Source organism: Cebus imitator, unplaced genomic scaffold, assembly GCF_001604975.1.
Source record: "Cebus imitator isolate Cc_AM_T3 unplaced genomic scaffold, Cebus_imitator-1.0 Scaffold280, whole genome shotgun sequence".
Taxonomy (NCBI): Eukaryota; Metazoa; Chordata; class Mammalia; order Primates; family Cebidae; genus Cebus; species Cebus imitator.
In genome coordinates, this window is record NW_016107595.1 from 1,448,029 (window position 1) to 1,462,986 (window position 14,958).

General features: G+C 53.8%; 1 protein-coding gene across 2 annotated transcripts in view; it reads left to right on the forward strand.

Moving 5' to 3' along the window:
* Positions 1 to 232: 232 nt before the first annotated feature.
* Positions 233 to 14,958, forward strand: part of SLC27A1 (solute carrier family 27 member 1) — a 28,289-nt gene continuing 13,563 nt past the window's right edge. The window contains exons 1-2 of one of the 2 annotated variants that reach the window (XM_017501250.2): positions 233 to 466; positions 1,907 to 2,074. In XM_017501250.2, the coding sequence (XP_017356739.1) occupies positions 1,908 to 2,074 (167 nt within the window). In that variant the 5' untranslated portion in view covers positions 233 to 466; position 1,907. Of the gene's footprint in view, positions 467 to 1,385; positions 1,490 to 1,906; positions 2,075 to 14,958 lie in introns of those variants that run through there. The other variant, XM_017501251.2, reaches the window with a different exon arrangement.

The following is a 14,958-nucleotide window of genomic DNA, read 5'->3' on the forward strand; positions in this document are numbered from 1 at the left end:
AAAAAAAAAAAAAAAAAAAGAGTGCAGCTATAGTTATTGGTCATTGCTGACTCTTCCAGGCCCAGAAAGCGACAGGCCAGTGGCTGGCTCTGGGCCTGTCCTCTGGATCTTCCTCGTGGTCCCCCATTCCAGCCACCCAGCTGCCAGGGACCAATGGCAGCGTAGTGGGTGAGCGCCTGCCCAGCCCTGTCTTCCAAATGCATTGGAAGCAGGCCCTGGGCGGCCTCCCAAGGAGAACGCTGGAAAGGTCGGCCAAGCAGGGCAGAAAACAAGCAGTGGTGGAGTCGGCAGTGGGGCAGAGGAGGGGGAGCTGGAAGAGAAGAACCGCAAAGGAGAAGCCCGCATAGTGGGCACAGCGCACCCAAGAGTCTGCAGAAACAGAAAGGTTCCCGGCCTCAGACCCCTAGTCCCTGCCTGCCTCCTGCCTGAGCTTCTGGGAGACTGAAGGCACCGCTTGCAGCTTAAGGTCAGCCAGAGAACAGGGTGGGGGGTGCCCCCACGGCAGCGCTGGCCCACGCTGGGGGGAGCATCTAGGACCCTGGGGTGCAAGTAAAGGGCCTGTGGGTGCTTCTAGGAAGGATGGGGACCTGGCGTGTGGATTTTGTCCTCCCTGGGATCTTGGGGTGTGACGTTCAGGCTTAACCGACTAGGCTTCGGGACATGGATTAAGAATTAGCTGTGTCCTTAAATTATACGTTTAAGACCGCGGCGGGACTTACAACTAGAAACATCTGAGGCTCCAAGTTTTGAGTTGAGCACTCCCCGGGGCTCTGAAATGTGTTTTTAAGACCGAAAGAGGCTTTGGGGCTTGGATTTAGGACAAACTGGGGCAAGAATCCAGCCCAGCGGGCAGTGGGTGTGGACTGGGATATTTTTCATCCCCGGGGGTAGGTATCCTGCACGCCATCTAGGGCTCGGGTCCTGCGATCTTGTGAGCCACGCCCCACAGCTGCAAGACGCACGCGTTTTCTTAGAGGAGGCGGGGCAAGGCTTGGTCGTCATGGAGACAGCGGCCGTCCCCGGCGCGCCGTTCTAGTCCCCACATCTCGTTGGCCGTTGCCTCTCTGGCCCAGTTGCCTCTCTATGGTCGTGGCTTCTGGAAGAGGGTCCTCCTCGGCTCTGCGGGCTGAGCCGGAGTGAAATCCAGGAGGTGGTGACGCGGCCGAAGCCTGAGGGCTGGGCCCGTGGCCAGGATAGTATTTGAGCCCAAGAACGTGGTCCAGGCCCGGGACTGGGGTGGGGCTTGAACGGACGCGGGCGGGGTCTAGTTCCGGGAGGGCGGGGTGTGTGTGGGTGGGGGACCATGGATTTAACCTAGGGGTGGAGCCTGGCTAAGAGGGGCGGGACTCTGAGGGAGAGGTCTTCTGCCTGTGCGTGGGGCTAGGAGCCAAACTGAGGGCGGGGCCCAGTGACCAGCGAGAAGGCCACTGGGTAGAGACAGGACCAGGAGGAAAGGGCACAGAACGTGAAGGGGAATTCGGGAATTGAGGTTAGAGGCTAGGTGAAGGCACGTGGCGAGGCCTGGCAGTGACCGACGAGTGGACAAGCTGACTCTGGGGGCGGGGCCTGTTGTAAGATTGGCAGGGAAGGATGGGCTCAAAAATATGTGATAGAGCCGAGCCAAGGTTCGGGGGCGGAGCCTGGCCGGAACCTGGGCAATTCAAGGCCTGGGAGCGGGGTCTGGTTCTAGTTAGGGGGCGTTAACTAGAACTGGAAAGGGGGCGGTGCCTGACCTGAGGACCTGACCAATCCCAGGCCTGGGGGCGGAGTCTGACTCAGCGCGCTTCCCGGACTCGCGGGGGAAGGAGCGAGTCCTGGGGGCGGGGCTTACCGTAGGGATGGGGCGGGGCCGGCGGTGGGGCGGAGCCTGAGAGGCCCGCGGCCTCAGCGCTGTCTGCCTCCCCAGGATGTGGGCTCCGGGTGCGGGCACGGCCTCGGTGGTCTCGCTGGCGCTGTTGTGGCTGCTGGGGTTGCCTTGGACCTGGAGCGCGGCAGCGGCTCTCGGCGTGTACGTCGGCAGCGGCGGCTGGCGCTTCCTGCGCATCGTCTGCAAGACGGCTAGGCGAGACCTCTTGTGAGTGTTGAGGGTATCCGGCCAGGGCCAGGGCTGGGGGCGGGGCTGAGGGCTCTAGGGCGTGCCGTGGGGGGGCTGGATTGCAGGGACATCTTGGAGGGTCCGGAGAGTTGGGGGTGCTTTGTAGTTTGGGGGCGGGGCGGGGACGCGGCCTGAGAGAGTGACCAGTTGCGGGGCCCTGAGCGGACTGCAGGGGACACTTTAAGGGTTTCTCGGGGGAGACGAGTAGCCTCCAGGGTCTTAGGGTGTTGCAGGCTGCTTAGATCTCAGGGTGTTTGGGGGCAACTTGGGGGTCTCTGGGCAGCTGGTGGAAGTTCCAGGGAGCTGGGGCTGATTGGAAAGCTGTGGCGGTGTGGGTGTCTCTTTGGAGCCTTGATGACTGTGAGAGACTTCGGGGGCTCTCCAGTGGGTCACCGGGGCTCACAGGGATGACCCAATAGATAGTCTGTGGGGACTGCCAAGACATTTTGGATCTATCTAGGGCTTTCTCTGAGGGATGAGCGAGCTGTTTAGGAAATCTATAAAGGACTTACAGGGTCTCTGAAGGTGTGTCGTTCCTCGGGACCGTTTACAGCTGGGGTACTGTTTGAGAGTTTCGCGTGTGTGTGGGACTTTGGGTTTGGGAGTTGTTCAGAGTGTGTAGGGAGGCTGCTGTGTATTCCAGGACTTGATTGGAGGTCTCTTCTGGAGACTGGGACACTGGGTTGAGGCTAGGGGGGCAGATTCTGGTGTCCTGGGCAAGTATGCTTGGAGGGTTTCTGCAGTGCCTCTGAGGGGCTTAATCAAATGAGCCGTTGAGGGTCCTTCTGGGGTGAAGCATTGCTGGAAGTTCCTATCAGAGCAGATCTCAGGAACAGCCCCACGTGGGAGCAGGTGAGCACCGGCTGAGTGGGGGCAGGGCTCAGCACCGTCATCGCTCCCTGTAAGATGGACTTGCAAGAGGGACAGACCCATTGTAAGAGGGCGCAGAGGGTGTGGAGATGGGAAGGATCCCCCTGTAAGTTGACTGGTTCTGAACTTTCCTTTTTTTTGAGATGGAGTCTTGCTCTGTTGCCAGGCTGCAGTGCAGTGGTACTCGGCTCACTGCAACCTCTGCCTCCTGGGTTCAAACGATTCTCCTGCCTCAGCCTCCCGAGTAGCTGGGACTACAGGTGTGCACCACCACACCCAGCTAATTTTTGTGTTTTTAGTAGAGACGAGTTTCACCATGTTGGCCAGGCTGGTCTTGATCTCTTGACCTTGTGATCCATCTGCTTTGGCCTCCCAAAGCGCTGAGATTACAGGTCTGAGCCACTGCGCCCGCCCAGTTCTGCACTTTCTAAAACTCACCCCTTCTTCCCTACGCCATGGCCCTGGGCCTTGGCCCCTCGGTTGTTTTGATGTGGAAATCTGCCTGTGCCCTCTGCTCTCACATTTTCCAGTGGCCAGCCCATCCTCTGCAGAAGGAAGACTCAGCCCCTAGCTGGGCGCCGAAGGTCCTACCATCTGTTCCCTACCCGCTCACCACTGCCCCCCTCCATATATTCACCTGGTCCCCAGAAAGACTTGCTGCAATGTCGAGCTGAAGCTGCCCAGGACATACTGGGCCCCTTTTAGCCGGGGCGGGCCCTCCCTCTGGGAGTCTTTGCTGAATTTTCCTGCTCAGCACCCTCTCATAGCTCCTTGCTGCCCTCAGAATTGAGGTCCTTGATGATGTCTCAGCCTCTGCCTGCTTCCTTCTAGTCACCCTTCCAGCTGCACTTGCCTCTTGGCTATTCCCTGTTTGTTTATTTGAGACAGAGACTCGCTCTGTGGCCTGGGCTGGAGTGCAGTGGCACGATCTCGGCTCACTGCAACCTCCACCTCCTGGGTTCAGCGATTCTCCTGCCTCAGCCTCCCAAGTAGCTGGAACTACAGGCACATGCCACCGTGCCCGGCTAATTTTTGTGTTTTTAATAGAGATGGGGTTTCACTATGTTGATCAAGCTAGTCTCAAACTCCTGACCTCAGGTGATCCATCCACCTCAGCCTCCCAAAGTGCTGGGATTACAGGCATGAGCCACCGTGCCTGGCCCCTTTTTTTCTCTGAAACAGGGTCTCCCCTCTGTTGCCCAAGCTGCACCAGCCTCCAACTCCCTGGCTTATGCAATTCTCTCACCTTGGCCTCCTAACTAGCCGGGACTACAAGCACTGGCCACCGCTCCTGGATACTTACAAGATTGTTTTCTATAGAGATGGGGTCTTGGTATGTTACCCAGTCTGGTCTGGAACTCCTGGCGTTAAGCAGTCCTCCTACCCCAGCCTCCTGAGTAGCTGGGGCGACAGGTGCACACCACCATACCGGGCAGATTTTTGCATTTTTTTTGCAGCGTCGTGGTTTTGTCATGTTGCCCAGGCTAGTCTCGAACTCCTGGCCTCAGCGATCCTCCCGCTTCAGCCTCTCAAAGTGCTGGGATTACTGCGCCCAGCTTGGACCGCTTTCATCCATGTTGTCTACTTGAGGACTTTCAGACACCCAGATGGGGTGGTTGGAGTTGCCAGCTCATGTGAGGTTATGAGTCACCACAGAGATTTCACCCCTTCCTCCTAAACAGCAAAGGCTCTGAGATACCAACCTTCCTTTCAGTTCCTGGGGTGTGTATGTTAAGGAAAGATCTTGGCTGGGCACAGTGGCTCATGCCTGTAATTCCAGCACTTTGGGAGGCCAAGGCAGGCAGATCACGAGGTCAGGAGTTCGAGACCAGCTTGGCCAACACGGTGAAACCCCGTCTCTACTAAAAATTCAAAAATTAGCCAGGCATAGTGGTGGGTGCCTGTAATCCCAGCTACTCGGGAGGCTGAGGCAGAAGAATTGCTTCAACCTGGGAGGCGGAGGTTGCAGTGAGTTGAGATCGTGCCATTGTACTTTATCTAGCCTGAGCAACACGGTGAGACTCTGTCTTGGAGAAAAAAAAAGAAAAAAAGGAAGATCTTATTTTGATTTCCAGTTCACCTTTATGTTGAATGGGCATCATTTGAGTTTTTATCAGATTCAAACCTGCCTTGTCTGACACCTAAGCTGTCCCCATCCTGGGACTACAATGACATTTTGGCCTCTGACTGGTCCTTATTTTCTGATCATTTTGTTTCTACTTCAATAAAGATTTGACTTGGCCAGGCCCAGTGGCTCACGCCTGTAATCCCAGTACTTTGAGGGGCCAATGTGGGCGGATCACCTGAGGTTTTGAGACCAGACTGGCCAACATGGAAACCTCGTCTCTATTAAAAATACAAAAATTAGCTGGGTGTGGTGGCACGTGCCTGTAACCCTAGCTACTTGGGAGGCTGAGGCAGGAGAATCGCTGGGACCCGGGAGGCAGAGGTTGCAGTGAGCCAAGATTGCGCCACTACACTCCAGCCTGGGCAACAAGATCAAAACTCTGTTTCAAAAAAGCAAAACAAAACAAAAAAATAGTTAACTCATTTTAACCCTGCATTTTTAGTGTTGTGTTTTTCTTTTCTTTCCTTGCTTTGGGATTAGAAGTTTTTGTGTTTTTGATAAGGTCTCACTCTGTCACCCAGGCTGGAGTGCAGTGGTATGATCATAGCTCACTGCAGCCTCAACTTCCCAGGCTCCAGTGATCCTCCCACATCGGCCGCCCAAGTAGCTGGGACAGCAGGTGCACGCCACCATACCAGGCAGATTTTCTTTATTTTTTGTAGAGGAGAGGTCTCGCTATGTTGCCCAGGCTGGTCTTGAACTCCTGGGCTCAAGGAATCCTCCTGCCTCAGCCTCCCAAAGTGGTAGGATGACAGGTGTGAACCACCACATCTGGGCTGTTTTCTTGCCTTTTAGTCTTGGGCCTCTTTCTAGGTGGTGGGCGCCATAGGGGCACAGAAGGAGACTGCGTTGGTCTTGGCACCTGTGGCCCTGTGCCCCTCAGGACTGGCATATAGCAGTAGTGCAGGACATGTTTGTTAGGCGGAAGGCTGTCGTTCCTTCTTGGGTTCACCCGGGCCCATCCCTTCCTCTTCAGCTCTGCTCCCAGGAGCCCCTGGGGTGTCCATGCCTGGTTCTGTCTCCCCTGGGGACAGGGCAGGAGATGGGTCCACTCTAAGTCCCTGACATGGCTGGACATACTTGCCTGTGGGAGGCAGCCTTGCAGATGGCCCCAGGGACCCCTGTCTCCAGCTCTTCCCGCTCTTGCATGGTCCCCTTCCTTTGAGTGTGGGCCGGACCTAGTGAATTTTCTTTCTTTCTTTTTTTTTTTTTGAGAAGGAGTTTTACTCTGTTGCCCAGGCTGGCGTACAGTGGTGTAATCTAGGCTGACTGTAACCTCCGCCCCCTGGGATCATGTGATTCTCCTGCCTCAGCCTCCCGAGTAGCTGGGATTACAGGTACGCCCCACGATGACCGGCTAATTTTTGTATTTTTAGTAGAGAGGGGGTTTCACCATGTTGGTCAGACTGGCCTTGAACTTCTGACCTTGTGATCTGCCCCCTTCGGCCTCTCAAAATGCTGGGATTATAGGCGTGAGCCACTGCGCACAGCCTTTTTTCTTTCTCTCTCTTTTTTTTTTTTTTTTTTTTTTTGAGACAAAGTCTTGCTTTTGTTGCCCAGGCTGGAGTACAGCGGCGCGATCCCGGCTCATCACAGCCTTCATCTCCCTGGTTCAAGCGATTCTCCTGCCTCAGCCTCCCAAGTAACGGATTACAGGTGTGCGCCACCATGCCTGGCTAATTTTTGTATTTTTAGTAGAGACAGGGGTTTCACCACATTGGTCAAGCTGGTCTTGAACTCCTGACCTTGTGTTTCATCCGCCTTGGCCTCCCAAAGTGCTGGGATTACAGGCATGAGTCACCGCACCTGGCCTTTTTTTTTGAAATGGAGTCTCTCTCTGCTGCCTAGACTGGAGTACAGTGGCACAATCTTGGCTCACTGCAAAATCCACTTTCCGGGTTCAAGCGATTTTCCTGCCTCAGCCTCCTGAGTAGTTGGGATTACAGGTGCCTGCCACCATGCCCAGCTAATTTTTTTGTATTTTTAGTAGAGACAAGTTTTTGCCATGTTGGCCAATCTGGTCTCGAACTCCTGACGTTAGGTGATCCGCCGGCCTCAGCCTCCCAAAGTGCTGGGATTACAGGCTGAACCACCACGCCCTAGTGACTCCCTTCTAATGAATAGAATACATCAGAAGTGATGGAGGCTGGGTGTGGAGGCTCATGTATGTAATTCCAGCACTTTGGGAGCCCAAGGTGGGAGGAATTCCTGAGGCCAGGAGTTTAAGACCAGTGTGGGCAACTTGGTGAGACTCCATCTCTACACACAAAAAATTAGCTGGAGGAGTGGTGCTCTCCTGAGGTCTCAGCTACTTAGGAGGCTGAGGTGGGAGGATTGCATGAGTCCAGGAGGTCAAGGCTTCAGTGAGCTACGATTGCCCTGTGCAGTCCAGCCTGAGCGAGGGAGCAAGACTCTGTCTCAAGAAATGAAGGGATATTGACAAATCCTGTTTTACATATGAGAGAACCCAGGCACAGAGAAGAGAGGTCCTTTGCCCAGGAACACACAGCAGGGGAGGGATACGACTCCAGAGTGTGTGCCCTTAGCCACTGTGCCACACTGGTGTGGTGGGGGTGCTAAATTTAGACCCTGGCTTCAGAAAATATTTCAGCACCCTGCCCTGGCTCTCCTCACGTGCCCTGTACTTCCTGCATGAAATCTGATCGTATTCATCCTTGTTGATTTCTTCCACCCCCGGAGTCCTGGGCCCAGAGCCGGACAGTGGGCTCATTGTCCCTGGGGTTGGGGTGGCTTGAGCAGCCTCCAGGCAGGGCTGCCCAGGCATGTGGCTGGAACCAAGCACCGGAATCCACTGCCTGCCCGTGTGGGCGTCCTTGAGAGAGAACGAGTGAGACCAAGAGAGCGGGAGGCTGGGGACGAATCCTTGTGTTCCCGCATCTAGCCCTGGTGTTTGCCCGAGAGTGACCAGCTGTGGCCTCAGTTCCTGTTTCTTGTTCTGTTGCCTCTGGACGGGGAGCCTGCTGCCAGGGGCTGCACCCCCAATAATGGCCCTGTCCCCATGGCTGGAACATTTGAACCCCGTCATGGTGTTCTCAGGATGCTCTGTCACAGGAAGCCCTCAGAGCAGAATTGGGTGTATAACAGGTGCTCTGGGCTGGGCGCGGTGGCTCACACCTGTAATCCCAGCACTTTGGGAGGCTGAGGCGGGTGGATCATCTGAGGTCAGGAGTTCGAGACCAGCCTGGCCAACATGGTGAAACCTCATCTCTACTAAAAATACAAGAAAACAATTAGGTGGCTGTGGTGGCGGGCACCTGTGATTCCAGCTACCACTTGGGAGGCTAAGGCAGGAGAATGGCTTGAACCTGGGAGAAGGAGGTTGCGGTGAGCTGAGGTTGTGCCACTGCACTCCAGGCTGGGCGACAGAGTTGAGGCCCTGTCTCTAAAAAATAAAATATAAAAAGATTCTCAGCTGAGCACAGTGACTCACACCTGTAATCCCAGTACTTTGGGAGGCCGAGGCAGGTGGATCACCTGAGGCTAGAAGTTCAAGACCAGCCTGGCCTACAAAATGAGATCTTCTCTACAAAAACAAAACAAAACAAAACAAATCCCTTTCCTGGCAGTTTTGGAGACCCAGGGGGGCACAAAGGCCAGTCAGTGTCTTTGTACTGGATTTGCTGTCTTTACCATGAAATCACTGAATTTTCCCACATGCTTTGAGCCCTGTTAGTCATCAGCCTGCCGGGGGGGGCCCGATTCTAGCACAGGCTGCCCAGTCTTCTGTGGTGAAATCAAGCCATTGTGTAGCTCGTCCCTTCCCTGCTGTAGGGCGTCTGGTGTTTTTCTGATCTTCTGCACTTTGGAAGCTACAGTGAATAGGGCTGTTATTTCCCACATGCGACTTCAATATGCCGACTTTTTATTTTTGAAATTTTTGAGACATATTTCATATTTTTATTGTTTCTTTCTTTCTTTCTTTCTTTTTTTAAATGGAGTCTTGTGAGACTTAGCAATTCTCCAAAAAAAAAAAAAAAAAAGGATGAGGGCGGCGCCAGGAGAGAGAGTGGAAGCTTTGCCCCCACCCCCACTTTGCCTTATGCATCTCCTCAACTGTATCCTTCTTAAAATCAAAAAAAAAAAAAAAAATGGAGTCTTGCTCTGTGGCTCAGCTGGAGTGCAGTGGCGCAATCTTGGCTCACTGTAACCTCTGCCTCAGATTCAAGCGATTCTTGTGCCTTTCCCTTCTGAATAGCTGGGATTACAGGCACCCACTGCCATGCACAGCTAATTTTTGTATTTTTGGTAGAGACAGGGTTTTGCCATGTTGGCCAGGCTGGTCTGGAACTCCTGTCTTCAAATGATCCACCCACCTCGGCCTCCAAAAATGCTGGGATTACAGGGGTGAGCCTCCGTGCCTGGCCTGATCTGCTCTCGGGGAGCTACAATGAACAGCAGCACCCCACGTGATTTTAAGATGCCAATTTTTAAATTTTTTTAACTTAAAAAAAATTTTTTTTTTGAGACGGAGTCTCACTCTGTTGCCCAGGCTGGAGTGCAGTGGCACGATCTCGTCTCACCGCAACCTCCACCTCCCGGACGGAGTGTTTCTCCTACCTCTCCCAAGTAGCTGGGATTACAGGCACACACCACCATGTCTGGTTAATTTTCGCAGTTTTAGTAGAGATAGGGTTTCACCACATTGGCCAGGCTGGTCTCTTAACTCCTGACCTCAAGTGATCCGCCCACCTCTGCCTTCCAAAGTGCTCAGATTACAGACATGAGCCTGGCCTATTTTTAAAAAAATTTTTGAGACATCTATTTCTATTGTCATTTTTTCTTGAAGTTTTACTCTGTCACCAAGGCTCAATTGCAGTGACACTACCATGGCTAACTGCAACCTCCACCGCCCGGGCCCAAGGAATCCTCCTGCCTCAGCCTCCCGAGTAGCTGGGACTACACATGCCGCCATGCCATGGCCAGCTAATTTTTTGTTTTGTTTTGTTTTTGCAGATATAGGGTCTCAGTTTGTTGCCCAGGCTGGTCTTGAACTCCTGAGCTCAAGGGATCCTCCCACCTTGACCTTTCAAAGTCCTGGGATTACAGGTGTGAGCCACTGTCCACCCAATTTTGTAAACATTTTAATTTTAGGCTCCAGGGTGCATGTGCTGGTTTGTTGCGTGGTTATATTGCATGATGCTGAGCTTTGCGCTTGGAATCATCTTATCGTCTAGGTAGTTCACAGAACATCCAATAGGTCGTTTTCAACTGCCCCTTATGGAGGTCCCAGTGTCTGCTGTTCCCGTGTTTGTGTCCATGTGTTCTCAGTGTTCAGGTCCCAGTTATAACTGAAAACGTGGTATTTGGATTTCCGTTCCTGCCTTAATTTGCTTAGGCTCATGGCCTCCAGCTGCGTCCGTGTTGCTCTAAAGCACAGGATTTAGTTTTTGTTCGTTTGTTTGAGACAGTCTCGCTCTGTCACCCAGGCTGGAGTGCAGTGGCGCAATCTCAGCTCACTGCAACCTCCGCCTCCCGAGTTCAAACGATTCTCCTGCCTCAGCCTCCCGAGTAGCTGGGATTACAGGCACCCGCCACCACGCCTGGCCTCCATTTACATTTTTAAAAAATGACTTAAAAAAATTTTTGCGACAGGGTCTCACTCCCGTAATCTAGGCTGGAGTGCAGTGACACCATCTTGGGTCACTGCAGCCTTGACTTCCTGGGCTCAAGCGATCCTCCTGCTTCAGCCTCCCAAGTAGTTGGGACTACAGGCACATGCTGCTCCGCTGGCTAGTTATTGTATTTTTAGTAGAGACGAGGTTTCAGCACGTTGCAGGCTGGTCTCGAGCTGCTGGGCTCAAGCGGTCCTCTCACCTTGGCCTCCCAAAGTGCTGGGATTACAGGCGTGAACCTGCATACCTGTCTGGCTGATTGACTCTTTAATGTTTTTTTGAGACAGAGTCTCCCTTTGTCACCATGCTAGAGTGCAGTGGCGAGATCTTGGCTCACTGCAACCTGCACCTCACTACAACCTCCACCTCCTGGGTTCAAGTGATTCTAATGCCTCAGCGTTCCCAGTAGCTGGGACTACAGACAGGCGCCACCACGCCTGGTTAATTTTTGTATTTTAGTAGAGATGGAGTTTCACCATATTGGCCAGGCTGGTCTCGATCTCTTGACCTCATGATCCGCCCGCCTCGGCCTCCCAAAGTGCTGGGATTACAGGTGTGAGCCACCGAGCCCGGCCTGTTTGACATTTGTTGAAGGTCTCCTTTTAAGCAGGGAACTCTCCAATTGGAAATGTTAATTCATCAGCAGCCTGTGAGCCACCCAGAGAGCAGCAGGGCAGGTCCCCACAGGGAGACCTGGTGGGCCAGAACCTGCCCAGGGTTCTGAGATGGGGCTGGGGCCAGGGTGGCTGCTCTCTCCTGGGTCTGCAGGATTCGAGCCTGATCTGAGAGCCCCAGACACTTCCCTTCCCTACAGATTATTTGTAGCAAGCTCTCTGTGCTCCAGGAGGGCAGGGTCTTGGGCTGTCTCCTCGTCTGCTGTCTCTCTGGGGCTAGAATGTAACAGATGCAAGCCCTTGTCTGCCCAGAGCAGGGAGAGCCAGGTCAAGGCCAAGGTGGTAAATGAGGACATTGAATATGGCATTTGAAGTCTAGAAGTGCGTGGAGAAAACGATATAACAGGGACAAGCAAAGGAAATGTGGGAAGCGGATCAGTGACAGATGGGGGTCCAAGAATGGCCACCTGAGGCCCGGTGCAGTGGCTCACACCTGTAACCCCAGCACTTTGGGAGGCCGAGGTGGGTGGATCACCTGAGGTCAAGAGTTTGAGACCAGCCTGGCCAACATGGCAACACCCCGTCTCTACTAAAAATACAAAAATTAGCCAGACATGGTGGCGCATGCCTGTAATCCCAGCTACTTGGGAGGCTGAGGCAGGAGAATCGCTTGAACCTGGGAGGTGGAGGTTGCAGTGAGCCACGATCATGCCATTGCACTCCAGCCTGGGCAAAAGAGCGAGACTCCATCTCAAAAACAAAAAGAATAGCCACATGGGAAGCTGACACTTGAGCCAGCCCCTAGGGGAGGAGTCATGCGAAGGTTGGGGAAGAGTGTTTCCGGCCGAGTGCACAGACTGTGCAAAGGCCCCGAGGCAGGAACAGAACATGCCGGGTGTGTTCCAGGAACAGTGAAACGTTGGGTGTGGCTAGAGCGAGCCAGGGAGAGGGAGATGGAGAGAGGGGAGGACGGAGAGGAAGATGAAGCTGGAGGAAAAGGAAGATGGAGGGGAGATGGGGAGATGAAGAGGGAGAGATGACTGGGCGTGGTGGCTCGTTCTGTAGTCCCAGCACTTTAGGAAGACGAGGCAGGTGGATCACCTGAGCTCGGGAGTTTGACACTAGCCTGGGCAACAAAGTGAGACCTCATTTCTACTAAAAATACAAAAATTAGCCAGATGTGGCGGCATACACCTGGAGTCTCAGGTACTTGGGAGGCTGAGGCAGGAGAATCACTTGTATCTGGGAGGCGGAGGTTGCAGTGAGATGACATTGCGCCACTGTACTCCAACCTGGGCGACAGAGCAAGACTCTGTCTCAAAAAAAAAAAAAAAAAAAGGTGGGGGAGAGAATGGAGTGGGAGGAGGGTCTGTCTCTATCACCGCAGGGTCTCAGCTAGTGTGGGGCTGGCTCTCAGTAGGTGCTCACCATTTCAGGAATCAGAGTTCATGCCTCTGCAGCTGGCCGCTAGGGAGGGCAGGTGCACTGGGTGCTGGACTCAGGCGCATGAAATGAACATTGGTCCAGCCTCTGTTGACTGAGCACATGTTCCAGCAGGCGCACAGATGCTAGAGACACACAGACGCATAGATCTCCTGGGTGTCATTGAATGATGGAGGGAATGAATGAATGATGAAGGAAGAAATGAATGAGTGAATAAGTGAGTGATGGAATGAATGAGTGAGGGAATGAGTGAAGGAGGGGGAAATAGACCCATGATCCAGGGGCTCTGTGCAAGGCTTTGAGGGGAAGAGTGAAGGGGGACAGGGAGGGCTCCCAGGATGGACAAGAGAACCCCCTGAGACCAGCGTGCCCCGCTGACCACACCTGGCCCCATTTAGGGAGAGCTGTGATGGGGGAACAGCAAGCATGCATGGGCCATGTGGTGCCTGGAAGGCTTCCTGAGGGAGGCGATGAGGATGCTGGGGGTGCTCAGTGAGTGGGGAGGTGTGGGGGGGCTTTGCTCAGCTCAGTGAGCTTGTGGTCATTGGGGATAGGGAGGCATTGTCACTAGGAGCTCAGCCACCTGATCATATCCCCAAAGCAGCCAGAGGTGCCTTCTAGGAGCTTCCAGGATAAATGGTTTGACCCATGCAGGATGTCTCATGAAAACCCTGGCCCTCTCCCCCAGATGCTCTCCTCCAGCAAACCCCACCACCCTCCCATCTCCACAGTTTTCATTGTGAACCCCTCCTGGGGCCCGTGAGCCTGCCTCAGACCTCATGCCCCTTTCATCTCGCCTTCCCCTGATTCCCCCGCACTGACCTCCACTCTGGTCCTCAACTGTGCCCCATTCCCAAGCCTGTTCCCACCCCAGGGCCTTTGCACTGGCCGCCGTCTGGAGGTACCCACAGCCGCCCCCTGTTGCCTCACCAGGCCCTGCTCAGATACCACCTGCCTCTCTCAAGGGCGTCCCCTGCCTCTGCCCCGGGTCCACAGGACCGACCACATCACCCCTTGCAGTCTTGTCACCATCCAGCACTGTCTGGTATTCAGTCATGTACATGGAAGGGGTCTCTCTCCCCAGAGGACTGTGAACCCCAGAGGGTGGGGCCTGGTGGTCTGGGTGCTCTGTCCCCAGAGCTGCAAACAGTGCCTAAAACACAACAGGCACTGGTATGCACCGGCTGCCTGAATGAATGAAGGAGGGAATGAATGAATGAAAGAGGGAGTAACTGATAAATGGAGGGAAAGAAAAAAGGAGAGAGTGAATGATAGAGGGAATAAATGCATGTGGGAGGGAATAAATGAACAAAGGAGGGAATGAATGAGTGAAGGAGACAATGAATAAGGATGGAATGAGTCCGGATGTGGTGGCTCACGCCTGTAATCCCAGCACTTTGAGGCCGAGGCGGGTGGACGACCTGAGCCCGGGAGATCGAGACTAGCCTGGCCAACATGGTGAAACCCCATCTCTACAAAAAATACAGAAATGTTGCTGGGGTGGTGGTGTACTCCTGTAGTCTCAGTGACTAGGGAGGCTGAGGTGAGAGGATCACTTGAGCCTGGGAGGTCTGCAGTGAGCCACGGTCATGTACCCGAGTCTGGGTGACAGAGTGAGATCCTGTCTCAAAAAACCAGAAACTGAATGAGTGAAGGAGGGAAGGAATGAATGAGGGAGGGAAAGAATGAATGACAGAATGAGCGAACGCTGGTGCTGAGGTCCACTGTGAAGATGTTTAGCGGTGTGAGGAACCGTTGCAGGGATTTGGGGAGCCTTGGGAGAGGCAGGGGAGATCCAAAGGATGGATTCGATAATGATGGTTTTGATGTGGAAGCTGGAGGGAGGTGGTGACTGGGCCAGGCTGAATCAGGGGCAGGTGGGGTCGAGCCCCTGCCCTGTGTTGGTCAGGGCTGGGCACGTGTGGGTACTGTAGCAAACACACCACACATGCCAGTGGCTCAGCCCAACACAAGGTAACTGGTTCCCAGAGCTGGGGTGCAGGGTGGAGGCAGGGAGCCAGGAAGGGGTGAAGACCACTCATTTTCCCAACTTCTAAATAAATAAATTCTGAATTTCCAGGTTCTGTGATCTAAAGCAGTTTTTTCCTTTTTTCTTTCTTTCTTTCTTTTTCTTTTCTTTTTTTTTTTTTTTTTTTTTTTTTTTTTTTTTTTTTT